General features: G+C 43.2%; 2 protein-coding genes across 9 annotated transcripts in view; both read right to left on the bottom strand.

The window, feature by feature from the left end:
- The window catches only part of SUGT1 (SGT1 homolog, MIS12 kinetochore complex assembly cochaperone), a 49,834-nt gene extending 49,474 nt beyond the window's left edge, over positions 1–360 (bottom strand). The window contains exons 1-2 of the mRNA XM_073346032.1: positions 242–360; positions 99–144 (exon numbers count right to left, since the gene is read on the bottom strand). Coding sequence (XP_073202133.1) covers positions 99–144; positions 242–273 — 78 coding nt within the window. The 5' untranslated portion in view covers positions 274–360. The remainder of the gene's footprint in view (positions 1–98; positions 145–241) is intronic.
- A 5,118-nt stretch (positions 361–5,478) lies between these two features.
- ELF1 (E74 like ETS transcription factor 1) overlaps positions 5,479–19,593 on the bottom strand; it is a 148,710-nt gene continuing 134,595 nt past the window's right edge. For all 8 annotated transcript variants that reach the window (XM_073345903.1, XM_073345853.1, XM_073345923.1 and 5 more), the window contains one exon: positions 5,479–7,182. In XM_073345903.1, the coding sequence (XP_073202004.1) occupies positions 6,564–7,182 (619 nt within the window). In that variant the 3' untranslated portion in view covers positions 5,479–6,563. The remainder of the gene's footprint in view (positions 7,183–19,593) is intronic.

Genomic DNA, 19,593 nt, shown 5'->3' with positions numbered 1-19,593 from the left:
GGGCGAGGCTCAGGGCACAGGAGATGCCCAGGCCGCTGCCCCGCCCCGCGGGCCCCTGTCAGCCGCCCTCCCGCCCATCGCCGCGCCCGGCCTCTCACCTGCGCCGCCGCCCCGGGGTCCTGCTCGACGTCACCGTCCGGGAACCTGGCGAGAGAACAACACAGCGGCGCGCGGTTAGAGGGGGGCCGCGGCGGCGGCGGCTCCGGCCGGGGCCGCGAGGCGGGGGAAAGGGGAGACTCACCGCGGACGGGCCGGGTCCAGGGCCGCCGCCATGATGCTGGCCGCTGTGAGAGCGGAGCCACGAACCCGCCCGCAGTCCCGCGGCGCACGCGCGCGCGCACAGCGACTGAGGGGACCGAAGGGGGTGGAGTGACGTCACTCTCCTGCGTCCAGTAACCGCCGCGGGCCAGCCCCACGTGACGAAGGGAGGCCGAGGCGGTCGGCGCCCCCCCGTCGCTGCCGCTCGTTGGTTGCTAGCGAGCGAGGCGAACGCCCCTGCGGACAGGATCCTCCCTCGTGCCCCCTAGCGCGGGAGGACTGGGAGCGTGGCGCGCGCAGCCGGCTCCTGCCCCGCCCCGTTGGGGCTGGCATGGCAACGCTCACCGAGCCTCCGCGGGGCTGGGGGCAGACGTCCCGCCCGCCCCGCTCCCGGGCCCTGCTGGCTCCCGGCTCGGCAGCGGGACCCCAGCCCCTGGCCAGCCAGGCCTCCGGCTGCTGCAACCTGTCCGTCCGCTGCAGCGTGGGAGGCGGGCGGGAGCGGGCCTGGCACGGGAAGGCCGCAGATTTAACCCTGGGGAAAGAGGCGCTTGGGTGCAGGGGCTTCCCGCCCAGGGCTGTCGTCGCTGCTAGCACCTCCGCACCCCCAAACTCTGCCCCCCCTTCTCTTCTTCCTGCGGCCTAGGCCGGGTTCCCGCCGGCAAAGGGGCGCTGCCTGGGGTCTGCTGCTCCAGACTCGGTCCGGGCTGGAGAGGCTGCCCCCCGGGCGGGGTTCCTCCCCGGGAGCGGAGCCAGCTGCTCTTTCTCCTGCTGGGCGGAAGGGTGCGCTCCTGTGAATTTAGCCAGGAGCAGCTGCGGTTGTGAAATAACCAGCCCCTCTTCTTCAGCAGCAGCAGGCGGGCCCGCCCGCGGGGGGGGGGGGTGGCTGCTGCTGTTCATACTGCTCCTTCCCCCCACCCCCACCTGTCAGAGCCGCGGTAATTCAGACCATCCCCATTCCTCCCCAGCGCTTTGGGTCTTCCCCAGGCAGCAACAGCAGAGAGGCCCAGACCGCCACTGCGGGGGGGGGCCTCCTTTCCTGGCTGTTCCCCTGGCATGTGGGGAACACAGGGTTAGCACCCAGCTGGTTTTTGAGTAACAGCCGTGTTAGTCTGTATTTGCAAAAAGAAAAGGAGGACTTGTGGCACCTTGGTCCTGGTGCCATTTAGGGTTGCCAGGTGCTCGGTTTTCAACTGGAAAATCTGCTCAAAAAGGGGAGCTGGGAACCCTAAATGGCAGCAGAACCGAAAGTCCAGTTACCAGGGGGAGGCATAGTGTCATTAACCCGTGCCAGCCTCTACTCAGCTGAGACTGCCTCCTACCTGCAGGCAGGCAGGCGCCTTGAGACAATCCAGTGAGGGGGGAAGGAAGGAGCAACAGGGTAGGGCCTTTGTGGGTAAGACACAGGGCCTAAAGGGTGCAGTTACCAGCAATTACAAAGGTGTTAACCCTCTTGGAAGAATAATGCTGCCGCATCAGTGGTTGCTTGGTTTTATCACCTGATTACAGCTTGAAGTTGGCATCATTCATTCTGATTGCCAGTGCCATGGACGCAACTAAGGAAGGCTGCAGCAAGATGGTAGTGGGCGGGGGGAAAAGAGAGAGTTCAACATCTGGCCCTAGTAGTCACAATTCAAGGCCTGCTGTGTGATTTTCCTGTCTATCACTGCAGGGGCAAGAAGAGTTCAGTGTACTGAAGCAAAAGAGTGAGCAGAATAGGGGAACAAGCAGATTGGGGCACTAGGATATATATGGGAAGTGGGAGGGTGTGACACAAAGGCCCGTGGGTATCCGCTTGGAAAAGGTTCATTGTTCTGTGTAACAGCACCTGACATTATAGATAAATACTATGAAAACCGTATGCTATGTGAGATCTTAAATGAAAGGCAGCATCACACTGATCCTCAATCGTTGTGTGATGTATATACAGATGATATTTAAGGAGTTGTGTGTATGTACTGAAAATATATTTTAGAATCTGCGTCCGAGGCAGGGTTGACAAACAAGTTTTGCCAAAGGTATGTACCTGTCTGCATAGGTTCATGTGTCAATTAAGCATTGTAAGCAGACACAGTGGGAGCTCATTTTGCATATGGAGTCAGTGCAAGTATGTGAAGACAACTTAGAGCAAGAACACTAGGGCAGGAACCATGGGGGTCATCCTGACTCTAGGGACAAAACCATGAGTTTTGGGAAATACAAGAAGCAGCAAAACGATATTTTCTTATCCATCACTGAGAGAGCAAAAAGGACAAAACTTTTTGCATTCATGAAAAGTGGATCCCAAGCATCTTGGTTAGTGAAGCTTGGAGATTGCCTTACATGAGAAACTACTTTAGACAAGGATTTTAGCCTGTTAAAGTTTGCACTCTAAGAAGTGTGTTATACTCTGTTTTATATGTAACCGTTTGTTTCCATCATTTTGCTTAACTCAGTATCTCTTAAATCTTTGATAATAAATTTGTTCTATAAATATATATCAGTGCTAAGATGTTATAAAGGACCTCATCCTGAGTTGTACGAGTCAAGGTGTGTGTAATTTCTGAGAACGTCCAGTGACTGGTGCTAGATACTACAGGGGGATGCTTTCAGAGGAGCTTGGGGGCTGTGGTATACCTACTGTTAACCTGCAAGGCGAAGGCAAAACAAAAATATCACAGATAAAGTTTGCAGATGACACAAAAATTGGGGAAAGAGAAATAATGAAGAGGACAGGTCACTGATTCAGAGCAATCTGGCTCCATTGGTAAACTGGGTGGAAGTAAACAATATGCATTTTAATATGGTTAAATGTATACATCTAGAAACAAAGAAAGTAGGTCATACTTACAGAATGGGGGACTCTCTCCTGGGAAGCTGAAAAAGATTTGGGAGTTGTGGTAAATAATCAGCTGAATATGAGCTTCCAATATCACACTAAGAAAAGGAGGACTTGTGGCACCTTAGAGACTAACCAATTTATTAGAGCATAAGCTTTCGTGAGCTACAGCTCACTTCCTCAGATGCATATCGTGGAAACTGCAGCATCTGAGGAAGTGAGCTGTAGCTCACGAAAGCTTATGCTCTAATAAATTGGTTAGTCTCTAAGGTGCCACAAGTCCTCCTTTTCTTTTTGCGAATACAGACTAACACGGCTGTTACTCTGAAACAATATCACACTGTGGCCAAAAGAGCTAATGCAATCCTGGAAGCATAAAAAGGTGAATCTCTAATAGGAATTAGGTTATTTTACCTCTGTATTTAGCACTGATATGATCACCACTGGAATATTGTGTCCAGTTCTGGTGCCCTCAATTCAAAAAGGATATCGATAAATTGGAGAGGGTTCAGAGAAGAGTCACAGAATGATTAAAGGATTAGAAAACATTCCTTACAGTGAAGCAGCTCAGTCTATGTATCTTAACAAAGCGAAGGTTAAGGGGTGATTTGATTAGAAGTATCTACATGGAGAACAAATATTTAATAATCAGCACTTCAATCTAGGAGATAAAGGTATAACAATGCAGTGGCTGAAAGTTGTAGCTAGATTAATTTCAACTGGAAATAAACTAAATTTTTGACATGTTAATTCACCATTAGAACAATTTATCCAGGATTTTGGTGGATTTTCAATCATTAACCTTTTTATAATCAAGATTGGATGCATTTCTAAAAGATCTGCTCTGGGAATTATTTTGGGGAAGTTCTGTGGCCTGTGTTATACAAGAGATCAGGCTAGATGAGCACAATGGTCCCTTCTGGCCTTGGAATCCATGAAAGTTTGGACTGGCAGGCCCTGAGGAGATCGTTTGGGTAGCTAACAGACTGGGAGTACTGTATCAGGAAGCCGACATCCAGTCAAGCACAAACAAACCTTCCTCTTGCTGGAGGCAGGAGATAACAAGGTGACTGAGTCACAGAAGGGAATGGTTTTTAAATATCACCTCAGTTTTTCTTGTATTACTAAATATTTATATTGTGGCATACAGGCCCAATCAGCAATCAAAGCCCCATTTTCAGTAAGGTGCCTAGTCCACCTTCACTGTAAGGATTTCAGGATGGGGACTATTGTGTGTGCGGTTACAGTGCCTACCACATTTCTGCTGCTACTTCGTTATAAAAAAAAATGAAATTTATGCTAATACTATAATTCATAGAGGTTTCAGTTATAATAGCAATGTTTTCCTAAGATTTATTTTATGTACAAGTGCTTTTTAACCACATAGATTGATGGGAGCAGTTAAGTATTAGAATTATTCTATCGAGTACTAAATCCAATGAGAGGATGGATTTTAATTTTTTGAACCAAACCATTAACAATCCTGAATATTCAGTTCTGAATCCATGAGCTTTTTACCTGGTTTTCACATTATGCATAATATAATTAGTAGAATTTTATTAATTTTAAGTATTTCCCTCCCTGAAAGAACTTGCAATACTCCATGTTATGAACTTTTTTGCAAAAATACACAAAACTTCTCAAAATACTTCGGATTTGTTTAACACAAGATAATTAAAATTCAAATAGTATACAAATTCTGTCAAACTTTCACTCTGATGTAAATTAAAATGGCCAAGAGCTATACCTCCTTGGTAAAGGGGTTTGCTATGGAAACCAATTGAACTTTAAAGAACTGCGAACTAAAATTAAAACTGAATTAAGCCTAGAAAATGTTTCTTTGAAGTTCCCAAGAAGAGATATTAGGATAATGTGTTTTTAAGCACCCTTTCTCCTCCCCATATACTTTGCGAAATCATCCAGTACTTCTGTGTTCTATTAAGACAATCCAGAATGAAACATGTTGTGGTATCACTGATCCCAGAAGTCCTATGCAATCTGTAGTATCAGTGATGTCCCAGAATTATGCATTTGTGGATTGACAGAGGCTTTCACAGGTGAGTGTAAGGGGACAAAGTTTAAACCATCTGTGCCCAATGCCACATCAATGGACCTGTTTAGCACATATTTCTGAACTTAGCTCATTCTTCACCTTAACTGCTGAAGTTCACCTTTTCCTACAGCAGTACTGCATAGTGCTGTCACATCCTCAGACAAACAGCTTGAGAATCAGTTTCTCATCCTGAGTTCTCCTGAACTGTTTCGTAAACTGCTCATCTGCTAATGTGTTCCAAATCACAGACCATCACTAATTAATCATATTGCTCTATTTCTCAATACAGTTCAGATTGCCAGAAACACTATATTCATGTATTGGTAAGAAAACTCTAAAGTAAATACAGAAAAAAATTTCCACTTGATTTATTTTCATAATAAACCAATTAAAAATACAAAAGACAAAGAACCCAGGTTCAGCAGGGTTCCGTCATTTAAAAATTTGTCTTTAAATACAAATTCACTCTGTAATATGAATACATATAACATTAGATCTCTAAACATAGTGATCTTATTTGTATCTATCAAAAATTGCTCTATGGAAACAAATTAGCTGAAAAACTTTTTTGTGAAATTAAATGTACATTATTTACAATTGAAAAAGAGTCTCAAAAGTATTTATCTCACCACACTTGCATAAATTGTATACATTTCACTTTTCCCCCATACAAAATAATCTGAAATAGAAAGCAAGATTGTTTAACTTCATAGCCACAAAATAGTATGAAATAATTGCACCCGTAGCAATGCCACTAGTTTCTGTAATTAAGTATATTTGATGTGTGTATATAAAAACATATAGATCTGGCATTGTCCATTATTGGTATATGTAAATGCTTTATGTATTCTCTTAATGGGAGTGTATTTTTATTTTGCACACCCAAACGACTGTGCTGCAAAAATGCAACAAGAGGAAGCTTGGTTGCCACTATCCATTATTCAAAGTAAAATCTGACATAGTTCATTGGTATGCAATAAGTATTTGGTAAACTTGGTAAGATTCACACACATGGAATGAAAATGCTGTTCTGTAGAAAGTAACGGTTGTTTTAAAAATTAAATGACACATTTACAGATTAAATAGAAAATGTTATAATATGGTATTGCAATGTAAATTAGCAAAACTGAAAATGCATAATATGTAAGAAATTTGGAACTTTTGACAAAAAAATCAGCGAAGTCTTCATAGTATAAAATGCATGTTCCTTCATGCTTGTGTTTTGAAAAATGAGCACTACATAATTTTATATTTTTATAACATTTAGCAATTAACAGAAAATCAAAACTCATTCTAATGCATGACTTCTAACAATTAACTGTAGAAATTAAGTAGCTTTGTAACATCTGCTTCAGAATCAAATCATATATATACACACAACTGTAAAGGTCCCATCACATTTATGAAAATAATCATCCACAGGGATTTTTTTGTTTATTAATATAAATTGGATTCCAACTGTTCACTTTCCTGTTTCACTTGCATGTTAGATGGAAATCCATTTGAATTGGATACCACCATCACAAAAGGCTGCTGCTGGAACCTCTGCTCTGACTGCTCAGTATCATCTGTTGTGTCCTCTTCTACCTCCTCTTTCATCATTTCTTGTATAACAGTCTGTTTGGTTTCTGGTGCTTTGATAACTGAAGTGATCACTGTGCCAGATGGATGAGCAACCATCTGTGAACTGCTCGGTGAAAAAGTTACCACAGGAGTAGTAGCACTGAAGGATGAAGATGAAGCCATGTTGACTGTTCCATTACAAATGGTCTGCACATTGCTGGTGAGAACCTGTTGAACTTGGGCTGGGCTAAAGACAATAGATGAAGAAGAGGAGACTGGCTTCTGAGACTGCAGCATGACATTTTCTTTAAGTACTGTCATTGGCTGCGAAGTAGGAATGGCTTGGAGAATAAATTTTTGGGATGTTGTTGCTGATGCTGGATCTGTGCTGGCTATCACTGTTGTAAGAGGCACTGTCTGGAGTGTTACAGTATGCAACTGCTGGTTTCCAGGTGAAACAACCACTGGAACTTGGGCTGGGGTCTGTAAAGTCCTATTAAAATTAGAAAACAGGAAAATGTTAGAATGTTCCCAGATCTATTACTGAATGAGTGTTTTGCAACACAGGGTACTTAAAATTATTAATTTGGAGGGGAAAGGCAAGGAGGACTACTGTCCTTCCAGCACAGAAAACTGGACTTGACTCCAGTTGAAACCCATCAGCACCTACCTTCTCTCCTCATACATACATAGTAAGTAAAATAAATTTAAATCCATCCAAAATGTGAACTTAATTTAACTGACACTGCAGCTGTTGGGCCAGCACTGTGGGAGCAGCTACTGCTACTGCATTCTTTGCCAGTAGACGGAGTTCTACTCACTTTTTCTCCATTCAGAAACAAAGCAAGTGAGCAAGCATCTACAACGGCCCTTGTTGAACCCTCTCAACTCAATCACTCTGTGTCAGGCTTAGGTGGCTGAGCCCAGAAGATTCTCTGGGCAAGCCCTGCCTCAGGCCATTGCAGCCAGTCTCCACTCAAGCAGTTCCACCCCTCGACATAGCCTTCTCTCCTTTGAGGGAGGGAAGCAGTGCCAGTGGCTCCTTCCCTATGGACTTGCCTACACACTTTTTTGTAAACCTTTACCATTTGTACAGAAAACCACAAAGTGATGTGTCTTGGAAGGAACATTTGGGGATGCACCCTCACTATCTTTCACGAAGTGAAAATGCTACAGTTCATGCCAGCTAACTCAAGGTAAACTCTAGTGACCACATTTCAAGAGCCCCCAGCAAGCACCTCCATGGAGATGAGGGATGTGGCACTGCAAATGGAACAGCTCAGAGGAAAGGTGCTGGCACATGCCATCAGGAAAAGACTTAAAATCTGACAGAGAGTAAGGCACTGAGGCAGCTGCTACCACCCTGAGGAGACTACTCCTGGGGGAATTCTGCACATCTGCGAACATGCAGAATTCCTCTGTCTTGCATAATTTTGTATTTTCCTGCACAAAAAATATTTTGCCTAAGGAATGCTGCAGTTTTTGCTTTTGCCTCTGTATTTTATGTGAGAAAATATAAAATTCTTTGCCCAGTGCTGCAGAATTTCCCAAGGAATAGAAGTTCATCACAGAACCCTACCTGCGGATCCAGGTTAGGACAGAGTGGGACGTACAGGGCTGCTGTGGGGGTCACAGATTGGGGTTCAGAATGGCTAGTGGGGGGAACAGACGGCATGGACTCAGGAGCTAGTGGGGTGAGAGCGTTGAGCCTGGGGAGGGGGTTTGCAGAGATCCACAGGGATGGGGAGTGCAGGGACAGGGCAGACGTGCCTGACTGAATGGGAGAGGCTTGGGGTCAGACAGGGTCCGCATGAGGGAGGCTTCCCAACTCTCTAACAATTCCTGCCCTGCAAAAAACCTTCTCACACCCAACACCCTCCAGGTTCACTTCTAGGCTCCTTCCCTCTCCTGCAGCTCCTCCGTTACCCCTAACTTCCCCTAACTTTGCACTGCTTGACATATGCAGGAAATACAATTCTGTACTGTAATTAAAATGAATTACACAAAGTTCTGTATTAATATGCCTACTAAGGAATCTATTTGTCAAAAAAAAAAATTTACCAGAATCTTTTTTTCTTTTTGGGGCTGTATTGTTACAGATGATGTACTTGCTGACAGATATTTTGAAATAAATTAGCAAAATAATTGAAACCAGCATCATTATATTGTGTTATTTTGACAACAAAATGCAGAATTTTCAAATACTGTGTGCAGAATTATTATTTTTTGGCACAGAATTCCCTCAGGGGTAGGAGACCCCACTGAGATGGAAGGGTTACGGCAGTCACTGCAGCTTTGAAAGCTGTTGAAGTTAACATCTGGGCTCCAAAACATCCAATCTGTGGCCATAAATGCAAAGTAATGCACATTGAAAAACATAATCCCAATAATACGTATAAAATAATGGGGTCTAAATTAGCTGTTCCTACTTAGGAAAGAGATCTTGGAGTCGTGGATAATTCTCTGAAAAACATCCACTCAATGGGCAGCAGTAGTCAAAAAAGCAAACAGAATGTTGGGAATCATTAAGAAAGGGATAGATAATAACACAGAAAATATCATATTGCCTCTATATAAATCTGTGGTATGCTCACATCTTGAATACTGTGTGCAGATGTGGTCACCCCATCTCAAAAAAAGATATACTGGAATTGCAAAAGGTTCAGAAAAGGGCAACAAAAATTATTACGGGTGTGGAACGGCTTCCATATGAGAAGAGATTAATAAGATTGGGATTTTTCAACTTGGAAAAGAGATGACTAAGGAGAGATATGATAGACGTCTATAAAATCATGACTGATGTGGAGAAAGTAAATAAGGAAGTGTTATTTACTCCTTATCATAACACAAGAATTAGGAGCCACCAAATGAAATTAATAGGCAGCAGATTTAAAACAAACAGAACTATTTTTTTTCCCCACAAACGCACAGTCAACCTGTGGAACTCCTTGTCAGAGGATGTTGTGAAGGCCTAGACTATAACAGGGTTCAAATAAGAACTAGATAAGTTCATGGAGGATAGGTCCATCAATGGCTATTAGCCAGGATGGGCAGGGATGGTGTCCCTAGCCTCTATTTGCCAGGAGGTGGGAATGTGTGACAGGGGATGGATCACTTGATGGTCACCTTTTAGGTTCATTCCCTTTGGGGCACCTGGCATTGGCCACTGATGGAAGAAAGAATACTGGGCTTGATGGATCTTTGGTCTGACTCAATATGGCTGCTCTTATGTTCTTATACATCATACTAGCTCTTCTCTGAAGCTACTACTTTATTCTCCAGAATTTCAGCTTCCATTTAAAATAAAATAATAAATCTCCTAGTTGTTATGCTTGCAAAGAAAAACTCAGCTGAGTGTTACCCATACAAAGATAAGACCACAGAGAGCCTGGAACAATATCTTTGAAGAACGAACTATTCTGTTCATTTCAGTGAGATGTTAACCATAACACGCAGCAATGATCATTTAAAACGCTAATGTTGTTAAATTACATTCCTCAAGAAACAAGGAGGGTACATATGTGCACTGTAACAGCTCATTTTGATACTAAAAGTGGGTAGCCCTTGGGAGACACCATGACTTATATTCTTCCCCAATCAAGAGGCTCTAAGTGCCACATGATTACATTTTGCATATCTACACAATCTACTGTGAGCAGCATCCATTTTAGTGACATACATAGGCAGAGCATATTTTATGGGCAGAACTTGAAAGAATTCCATCATCTTTTTTCCCCAAACTGACCCTTGGTTAATAGATTTGTTGAGGCAGAAAATAATCCATGAATGGAAGAAAGAAGGGAAGTTTAAAGGATGGAGATGACCAATTATGAGTTAATGGAGCGGTGATCAAGTCAGGATGATGAGCAGTAACAGAGTGGGGAGAGGAATGAATGACAGTGAATTGGGGTGTATTTGACTAAGTCACAAAAGGGAGAAAGAACCACACTGCAAAAGCCTCATTGCTTAATGCCCTTCTGGAGTGCTGAGATATTACACTGGGCACTGTGAGAACCTGAAGAGAAAGATGGAATGTGGGATGCTGGGAGGGAGGGAGCCAACCAAGTAGTGAGTGAGGTAGGTGCGCATGTTCATGCAGTGTGTTTTGTATGGAATTGCATGTGTTGATGTTTACAGTAAAGATGGGCAAGTAGTTTTTGTTCCTGGCCAGGGAACCAGCCAATTTAACAAGGCTGATTTAGACACAGAAGTCTACCAGCCCTGACTAAAAATTTATTTGACCACCTTTACTGCAAATAGTACTGAAAAGATAATGACATTTTACTCATTCAACAAACCCCACCTCCCAAACTACTCAGCCAAAACCCAGGCAGCTAGAATTTTTCTAGACTGCTCTGTTTTCTGTTATGTTTTGCTCTATTAATAATTTTGCCATTTCTACTATACTTCTTGTGCTACTGCACAAGTCTGTGAGTGGTGCCCTATCAAGAGTCTTTCTGAAGCTACTACTTTTAAAAAACAAGACTATTGAGCAATATTGGCTAAGAGGAAATACTGCTGAAAAAATACAGGTTCTGATTACTACTGAGGAAAAGATGAGACATGTTCCCCACTAATTTCAGCCTGTTGGCAGGGAAATGATAAAAATCTATTTACTGGTTCATTGGGTGTGGTTATAATCTAGTGTTGTGAAACATCACAGTCACTGATCTGGAGATGAATAGTGATGTTGCAAACACTAGCTGACAGGTGACAGAAACAAGTTTATTCATAGCGATTTACTTCTGAAACTTCGAAAACGCAAAAAAGGGGAGAAAAATCCTACAAAGGTCTTGAAGCTACAAACCAAGTTAAGCAGTGTTTAACAATATACGAAACAAATTAAATAATGCAAGATAAAGAAAAACAGAGAGAGAGAGAGAGAGAGACGAACTGAGGAGAATTCATTCCCTAGCATAAAAGTTACTCAACATACAAATGTAAGAACAGATAGTTTAAGAGGGAAAAGATTTCCCCCACTCATCTAATTGATTGATACAATGTAAATCCAGGAGGACTAGGGAGGTGGAATGCACATGACATGCAATTTAGAGCCAACTTCAGGTGCAAGAGTTAAGATAGATTCACTGGAGTAAATCCACTTGTACAAGTCATATCTAATGGGAAAATCTTGCTGGCATGTAGTGCATCCCACACCAGTGTCTCTAATAGACTGGCCTAAGACCTCACATCCACGGGATTCTCTCTGGTGGTCACCAGACCCCTGAACACATAGCCAGACACACTGGAGCTGCTGATCTGCCTAGGTACACAGATAAGGGCGGGGGAAAGGGGCACGGGATACCCTTATACTGGGCCTTAACATCCCCTCCTCCAAAGAAAGGTCAGAACCTTCCCCTTTCTTCTCTAGCAGCTAAGGTCATGTATTAAGTAAATGGTAGAGCCACAAGGCTTGTCTATATAAAACAGCTAGTGCACAGAAAGCTGGGGTGTAAATCTATCTCACAGTACCCAGCACACACTCCCTGTCCATGCTGGCCCTGCTACCACACATTAAAAATTTGTTAGAGTCCTTTGATCTACTCTCATTTCAAAATAGAGTAAATCAAAGACTGCTAGGGAACTTTTAGTGTGCGGTCACAGGGTGCACACAGAGAGTTAGTGCGCAGCAGGCTAGTGCGAGGCAGATTTACACTATAGCTTGCCGAGCACTAACTGCTCTGACAGACAAGCCCATAGAGAACCCAATTTTCCTGACTCCCTATTTAGTGCTATATCCATCACGCTCTTCAGATGTACCATCCTTTCCCATGCTTTGTTGCCACAAGTAACCTTGACACATGAAGTCAAGAAGTTTGAGTTCAGATGACAGAAGACTTTGTGAACCCAATAACTTGTGCTGTAGCTAAGTGGTATATCTAAGAAAGCCTCCTCCTACCCTATAGTACCTGCTAACATGGCCAGCAGAACTGTCCTGGAAAGAAAGGCAACTACATAAATCCAAACTGCTTCTGCACAACCAAAGACTCAGGTATCTCCCACTGCAAAGAGCTCTGATCCTACTTGCAGAAGAAATGAAAACAAACAGCAGAAGAGTCTGAGACAGTCTTTTCCCAGCTCCAGGAAAATCAGTCAGAGTGGAAAGCGATGATCATAGCACCCTTCCTGATGGCATTTAGCCCAATCATAAATGCATTAAGAAAAACCTGTGGTATCACCAGCAAAAAGAATTGATGACCTTTTTGGTGAAAGCCTGCAGAGATCACATCAGCCCACTGTTGACCAATGCCTTCCTCAAGAAGGGGTTTTCTCTGCCACCTTTAAACATGGGACATAGTCCAGCATGTATTTAACAAACAAACAAAAACCACCTGACATAGCCACTCTTCGCAACTACTAATCTGTTGCCTACCTTTAATCTCTCTTTTTTGGGGAGCATTATATCAGTGGCTATTTGATCACCAGTATTTTAGACTCCTAGCTAAGTTTCTGTTTGGGATAGGTCAGAGACACCACTGATTGCAATTATGGAGGATTTCCTTAGGCCAGGAACAGAAGCAAAGTACCTATGCAGAGGCCAGTTGATCTAACAATGGCTTGTCACATCAATCAGCAGGTGCTGTTGACCACCTTCAAGACATCAGCAAAGGTGGTCTAAATCATATTAAATTTGCATTGTTCATTTCTTCTCACATGTCCCAGAGGGCCCTGATGGGCAGCTGCTCCTCTTCCCTGAGGATACTCACCTGTCACCACTCTTACTCAACATTTATGTGACAATGAAAGGGGCTGATGTGAAATGCCATGGTCTACAATGACCTCAGTGTGCTGACTTCATCCAGGTCTGCAGCTCTTTCATATTCATCATAGCCAGGGCTGTTTCCCAGCTAGCTTAGCATCCAAAAGAAACAGGAACCTGTATGGAAAGCAGCTGGCTCACACTAAATCTGGGCAGGACAGTGCCAGGTTTTTCATTGCCCTTACCTTGGATAGTCATTTACACCTGAGCAAAGTGAGTATAAAGTGGGTTCAAAATGCTACCAAATCAGATTCGTAGCATTTCCACTTTGCACAACTATTAATGACTGCACATGGTACAATAAGCATGATGTGCAAAATATTTTGATGAATTATAACCCTCTATAGGTAAGTCTACAACAGGCAAACCTGCACCTGTTTTTCAGCATCACTGTAACTGCACTCATGCTACCAGCAGTTAAGGTGTACTGTAGACTGGGCACTGGCATTTTTATCACCATGTCATTTTATAATGAAAAAGGCCTACAAAGTTTGGGTAGTGTAGACATTTGAAAGGTTCCTGCCCTCTTCAGGTCAAGGCAGTGCACTGTCTTAGGTCCTGTTGAATTATTCACTGCTCCTGAACTCCTTGAAAGAGTGGCTAGAAACAACATCTTTCATCTTTGGCTAGCAGGAAACTGTGCCCTTGTCTCGAGAATGAGGACCTAGCCATGGTGATTATGACTCAGTGACTTCTTGAGGCCAACTGGCAGAGCGCTATGGGGTGCATAAGATTTTACAGGGATCCCCTGGGTCGGATATGTGCCTAATAATTTACAAAAGGGTGGCATGTGTGGTCTGAGAACCAGTAGCCCACTAGTCATCATGGTGAAACTTATGTAGAGATAATATTTAAGGAGTTATGTCTCCAAACTGAAAATTATATTACTAAGGCAGGTAACAGGTTCCTTTCAGGCAGAGGGTGGCGACGCATATCTCTCTGTCTTATCATTGTGTGCCCCACAATGCAGGCCTATTTGCGCGCTGAGCCAGATGCTGATTAAGAGATTGCAAAATCTACAAGAAAGCGGTATACAGGAAAAAAAAACAATCATCGGGGGAATCCTGCTTATGAATAAGGACAATGGATTGTTTTGATATATCTGGGGGTACAGAAACCCTGGATCTTTCACTGAGGAGGCAAGCTGACAGCACGATTTGTCTCATGAATGAAGATCACAGCCAAGCCTGGCTGTAAAACACTTGAAGAACTTTGGGTGATCATTTCTCTTCTAAAAGTCTCAGAATTGGTGTTATGATTTTTATATGTAACCATTTCTTTCCAATACTTCTACTTGCTATCACTTAAATCTTTATACCTTGTTAAACAAACATTTCGGTTTTTTTCTCTATAAATATATCTCTAAGTGCTGTGTGTCAAGAAGAGTGGTGATGTGAGGTGAAACTGGTAAGCTGGGGTGCTTTGGAAGCAGCGAATCTGTGAGCATTGTGATTGTCCAGTGGAGCAGGCACTGGACTCTCCAGGGAGACCCCCAGAGGCCTTGAGGGTTGGGGTGTGCCAATTGCTAACTTGTACAGTGACAGCGCGGCCTGCAAGGCCTAGAGGGGAGTGCTTGTATTGCCCATGGCTGGTGGAGTCAGAGTGCTCAGTCAGGACTCAGTCAGCCGGCACAGACAAGACTTCCTCACACTAAGGGCAGGTGGTAGCGAGGTGCTTCACAACTCTGGGCACCCCCAAGAAGCATCAAAGTGATCATGTTCATGTCAGCTCCAAGCTGGACTACTGCAACATGCTCTACCATGGGGTTACCCACAAAGGTCAAGCTGCATGATGAATCAGCTTCAGCTTTTATCAGCCCACCTAATAACTCAGGGGGTCAGCAACCTTTGGCATGTGGCCCATCAGGGTAATCCACTGGTGGGCTGCGAGACATTTTGTTTACCTTGACTGTCCGAAGGCATGGCCCCCCGCAGCTCCCAGTGGCTACGGTTCGCAATATGCTCATGATTCCATTCTTTGTACATTAGTAACATCAGAACATCTCTCCTCCGTGTCTGAAATGTTATGTCTGAAATCACTACTGCTTAAAGATTAAAAGTAAACTGAAATCATTGTATGTGTCTGGGTCTATGACTGTCTACTTTTACCATTACAGGTCCCCAATTATTCCTTCAAGTGCCTTTGTACACAGATACACAAGGATTACAGTAAATTATTCCAGTTGAAAATGAACATAACTATTTTACAAGTGTTAAACAGAGATTCATGTGAAAACAGATTTTTCTTAAGTGACCAATATTTTATTGAAAAAGATTTCTAATTAGAATGCTGATCCACAGGAACATTTATATTTGTGTTTAGTCATTGCAAACAGCTCGTGCCAAATTCTGTTCACGATTACTTACTTCCATTGTATCAGAGAAGAACTTGGCCCATGGGGTTTAGGCATTAAAATCACATAGGAAGTCCTTTCATTAAGAGAAAAGTAAAATAGGTAAAGCAGCAGTTCAAACAGCTTGAACTAGTCAGAAAAAGCTCTATTCTCTTTAGGCATAGGCTAAATTAGATAAGATTTTGGTGCACTTTAACAGTTTTTTCCCTCCAAAAGCTTCCACACCTAACTCTTTCCTCACTGCTCTGTTAGATTTCTGTGGGCAAGACCGTGTATTGTCAGTCTTGCAAAAAGCTGTTTATGAGATGCTAAGAATTCCCTAGGGCATCATTCTATGCTGTTGCTAGTTTATTACTGAACACTAATGTAACAAAAAGGAGCTATAAATGATGATAGAGAATGTGAAGTTGACTTAGTCTGCCTTGCAGCTGGTGCAGTCATTTACACCTATGCAACGTGGGTGCAGGGGTGCTGGAACAACTTTTATAGCGGGAGTGCTGAGAGCCATTGAACCCAACTGTAAACCCTGTATATAATGGAAACCACTTCAAACCAGGGGGTGCGGTAGCACCCCCAGGACCAGCACCTATGCGCAGGTGTAGAATGCTATCAAATCTGAATTTTTAACTCATTTACACATTTTATACCCATTTTCTACAAGTACAAACAACAATATTGTCTTACACCTTTGGAAGAATTAAGCCCTATGTTTTTAACTGCACTTCAGTTTGTAGTATCTACTTTTCTTGGAGAAAATGGAAAAGGTCATGACAGAAGAGCTGCAATCCTGTCCCTGAAAAGTTCTGTCCTCAGCTGGGAAAAGAACGGACTAGCTACAGCCACATTTTAAAAAAGGTCAGTCAGGCACAAATCTAGTTTGACAATAGTTTTCAAACATGATTGTAGCTAATATAACTATCATGTCAAGTGTAGGCAGTTTTCTTTTCTTAAAATAAGCCCATTAGCAGAAACGCTGCATGCTACAGACTACTGCTCAGAAGGCAGCTGGAAAATATTAAAGAGGCCAGGTTTCAGAGTAGCAGCCGTGTTAGTCTGTGTTCGCAAAAAGAAAAAGGAGTACTAGTGGCACCTTAGAGACTAACCAATTTATTTGAGCATAAGCTTTCGTGAGCTACAGCTCACTTCATCATGCATCCGATGAAGTAAGTTGTAGCTCATGAAAGCTTATGCTCAAATAAATTGGTTAGTCTCTAAGGTGCCACTAGTACTCCTTTTCTTTTTATTAAAGAGGCCACTAATTTAAACTTTAAAAAAGAAAAAAAACTTTTCTACACAACAGGTAGATAACCACATAGAATTCTTGCCAAAAATATTACTAAAGCTAAGTGCTTAGCAGGATTCTAAAGAGGATGAGACATTTATATGGATAACACAATCCAAAAGTTACATTAGACAGGATAAAGAAATTAAAAAGAATAAAACCCCTCATGCTTCAAGGTATAGGCCAACCACTAAAATGTAGGGCTCAGAAAAACTTCCACAGAGTAGGTTGTGTTCATTATGGGATTCCTGGCACCTTCCTCTTACTGTCTGTTGTATGTGGCATGACACTAGACTACCTGTAGATCTGATCCTTTATGGAGGTTCCTACAAGGAAATGATGAGTATGGGTACAAACTGATATAGCTATAAATGTATCTGAAAAAAACTGTTTTGAACCTTACTAGAGAGAGACCCTAAAATGTACATTTCAGAAAAAAATTAAATGTTTTCAATCTCATCAAAACTCCCAAGACTGCCCTGGTAAAACTTTACAAGGACATTTAGTTTTTTTGAATTTGGACCTGAGATATATCCTAGATCAACTGTAACCAGCCAGGAACATCCAGTGAATTTGTATGGCCCATCAGTAAGGCTGCGAGTTTGTCACGTTGGTCACTGAAGTCACGAATTCCGTGACTTTCCGGGATCTCCGTGACTTCTGCAGTGGCTGGTGCACCTGGCCCGGGGGCTGCCTGAGCAGTTCAGGCAGCCCCTGGGCCAATCGCATCAGCTGCTGCTAGGGCAGTCTCAAGCCACTGAGCTCCCCCTCCCCTCCGTAACAGCAGGAGTTTGGGTGTGGAAGGGGGCGGGGGAAGGCAATTGGGGCAGGAGATGGGGTGAGGGCTCTGGGCAGCACTTAACTCCAGGGCTCCCCAGAAGCGGCGACATCCCCCTCCCTTAGGTCCTAGGCAGAGCCATGGCCAGGCAGCTCTGCACGCAGTTCCCGGCCAATGGCAGCTGCAGGGCCAGCACTTGGGGTGGAGGTAGCGCGCAGAGCTCCTTGGCCATGCCTCCGCCTAGGAGCTGAGGGAGGGGGATGTTGCCACTTCTGGGGAGGCAGGTAGCCAGGTTGGGAGCCCTAGCCAGCCCCACCAATGCTCTTCCCTGCCCCCCCCCAGCACCAGGTGGGGTCCTGGGCCACACACCATCATCCGCCCCCACCCCAGAACCAGTGGGAGTCCTGCAGCGTCCCCGGGCCACCACCCCCCAGCACGCTTGGTGCCCCCTGGGATCCCCCCCTGCCCCAGCCCCCTGCCCCAAGATTTAGTCAGGGGTATATAGTACAAGTCATGTACAGGTCATGGGCTGTGAATTTTTGTTTATTGCCTGTGACCTGTCCATGACTTTTACTAAAAATATCCGTGACTAAAACATAGCCTTACTCATCAGCCCCTCAATTTACAGCTTACCTAGTCCACCATTGTCAGATGGAAACTTTTAAAATGTATTTCTAGTGTTGATCCCCCATGCACCTCTGCAGCTAGAATACTTGCTTTTTTTTTTGGTTATCAATTACTAAACCTGTTACAATTAATTATGTATTATATTGACTAGACCAGATCATTTTTCCCTTTAATCTGAGTGTCTTGGATTTGTCATTATATCTAGCAAAGCATAAACCACAGAAATGTTTCTACATTATGCGTAAAAAAAATAAAAACAGCTGCCCATCATTGTAATATGGGAGTCTAAGACAGTGTTTAAGGGCTCTGTTGTTTCATTTGAGCTTCATGCTAGTGTTACTGCTACTTCCTCCTTTTCTCCTTTAAAACTACTGCCCACAGTCCAGTTGTGAAATATTTTAAACACAAGAGGATGTTGAAATAGCAACATGTAGTTTTGCAACTTTTGGATGCATTATTGTCTTTGCTTCCCTGCCCTCCTGATTAAATCTTGCAGATTGTTCAGGAAGTTTTTGCTAGGTAATCCTGAAATGGCTCAGTATGGGTATCCTTCTTACTCTACAAATCGCTGTACTGTTTCCCTATTAATGTTTCATAGCATTGTTCTCCTGACTTAGATGTCACTGCATGACCTCAGTCATTTATTTCTTCATCCATTTGCTTCCTCTATATTATCTGAGTCACTTTTTGAGACTGAGGAATAATTAAATCCTTAATTATCTCTGAAGTCATATTGTTATACAGCATTTAATGGCTTTGCAATTAGGCTTTAAAGCTCTTTGGTGTATGAAGGAATATTAAAAACACAGCACTAAGAGAGACTAACTTTAAATTGTCTCTCACTTTTATGCTAAATGTTAGTGTTTAATTCAGTTCAAAACTTCATCTTATATGGTATAAATAAACTTCCCTCAGAAGTTGCTTTGTCTTGTGGAAAGCAAGCAGCCATCTACTTTTTTTTAAATCTACTTTCATCAACTTTCTTTTTTAAATCCTGCCAAATTCTCCATGATTACATTTATCTAAACTTCTGGATCACATGTACCTTTTCTCTCCCTTAAGTACATTTTGAAATGGTCCTAACATACAAGCTTCACTGAAATT

Source organism: Lepidochelys kempii, chromosome 1, assembly GCF_965140265.1.
Source record: "Lepidochelys kempii isolate rLepKem1 chromosome 1, rLepKem1.hap2, whole genome shotgun sequence".
Lineage (NCBI taxonomy): Eukaryota > Metazoa > Chordata > Testudines > Cheloniidae > Lepidochelys > Lepidochelys kempii.
Note: the sequence above shows the minus strand (reverse complement) of the source record. Positions and strands in the feature narration are given on the sequence as shown.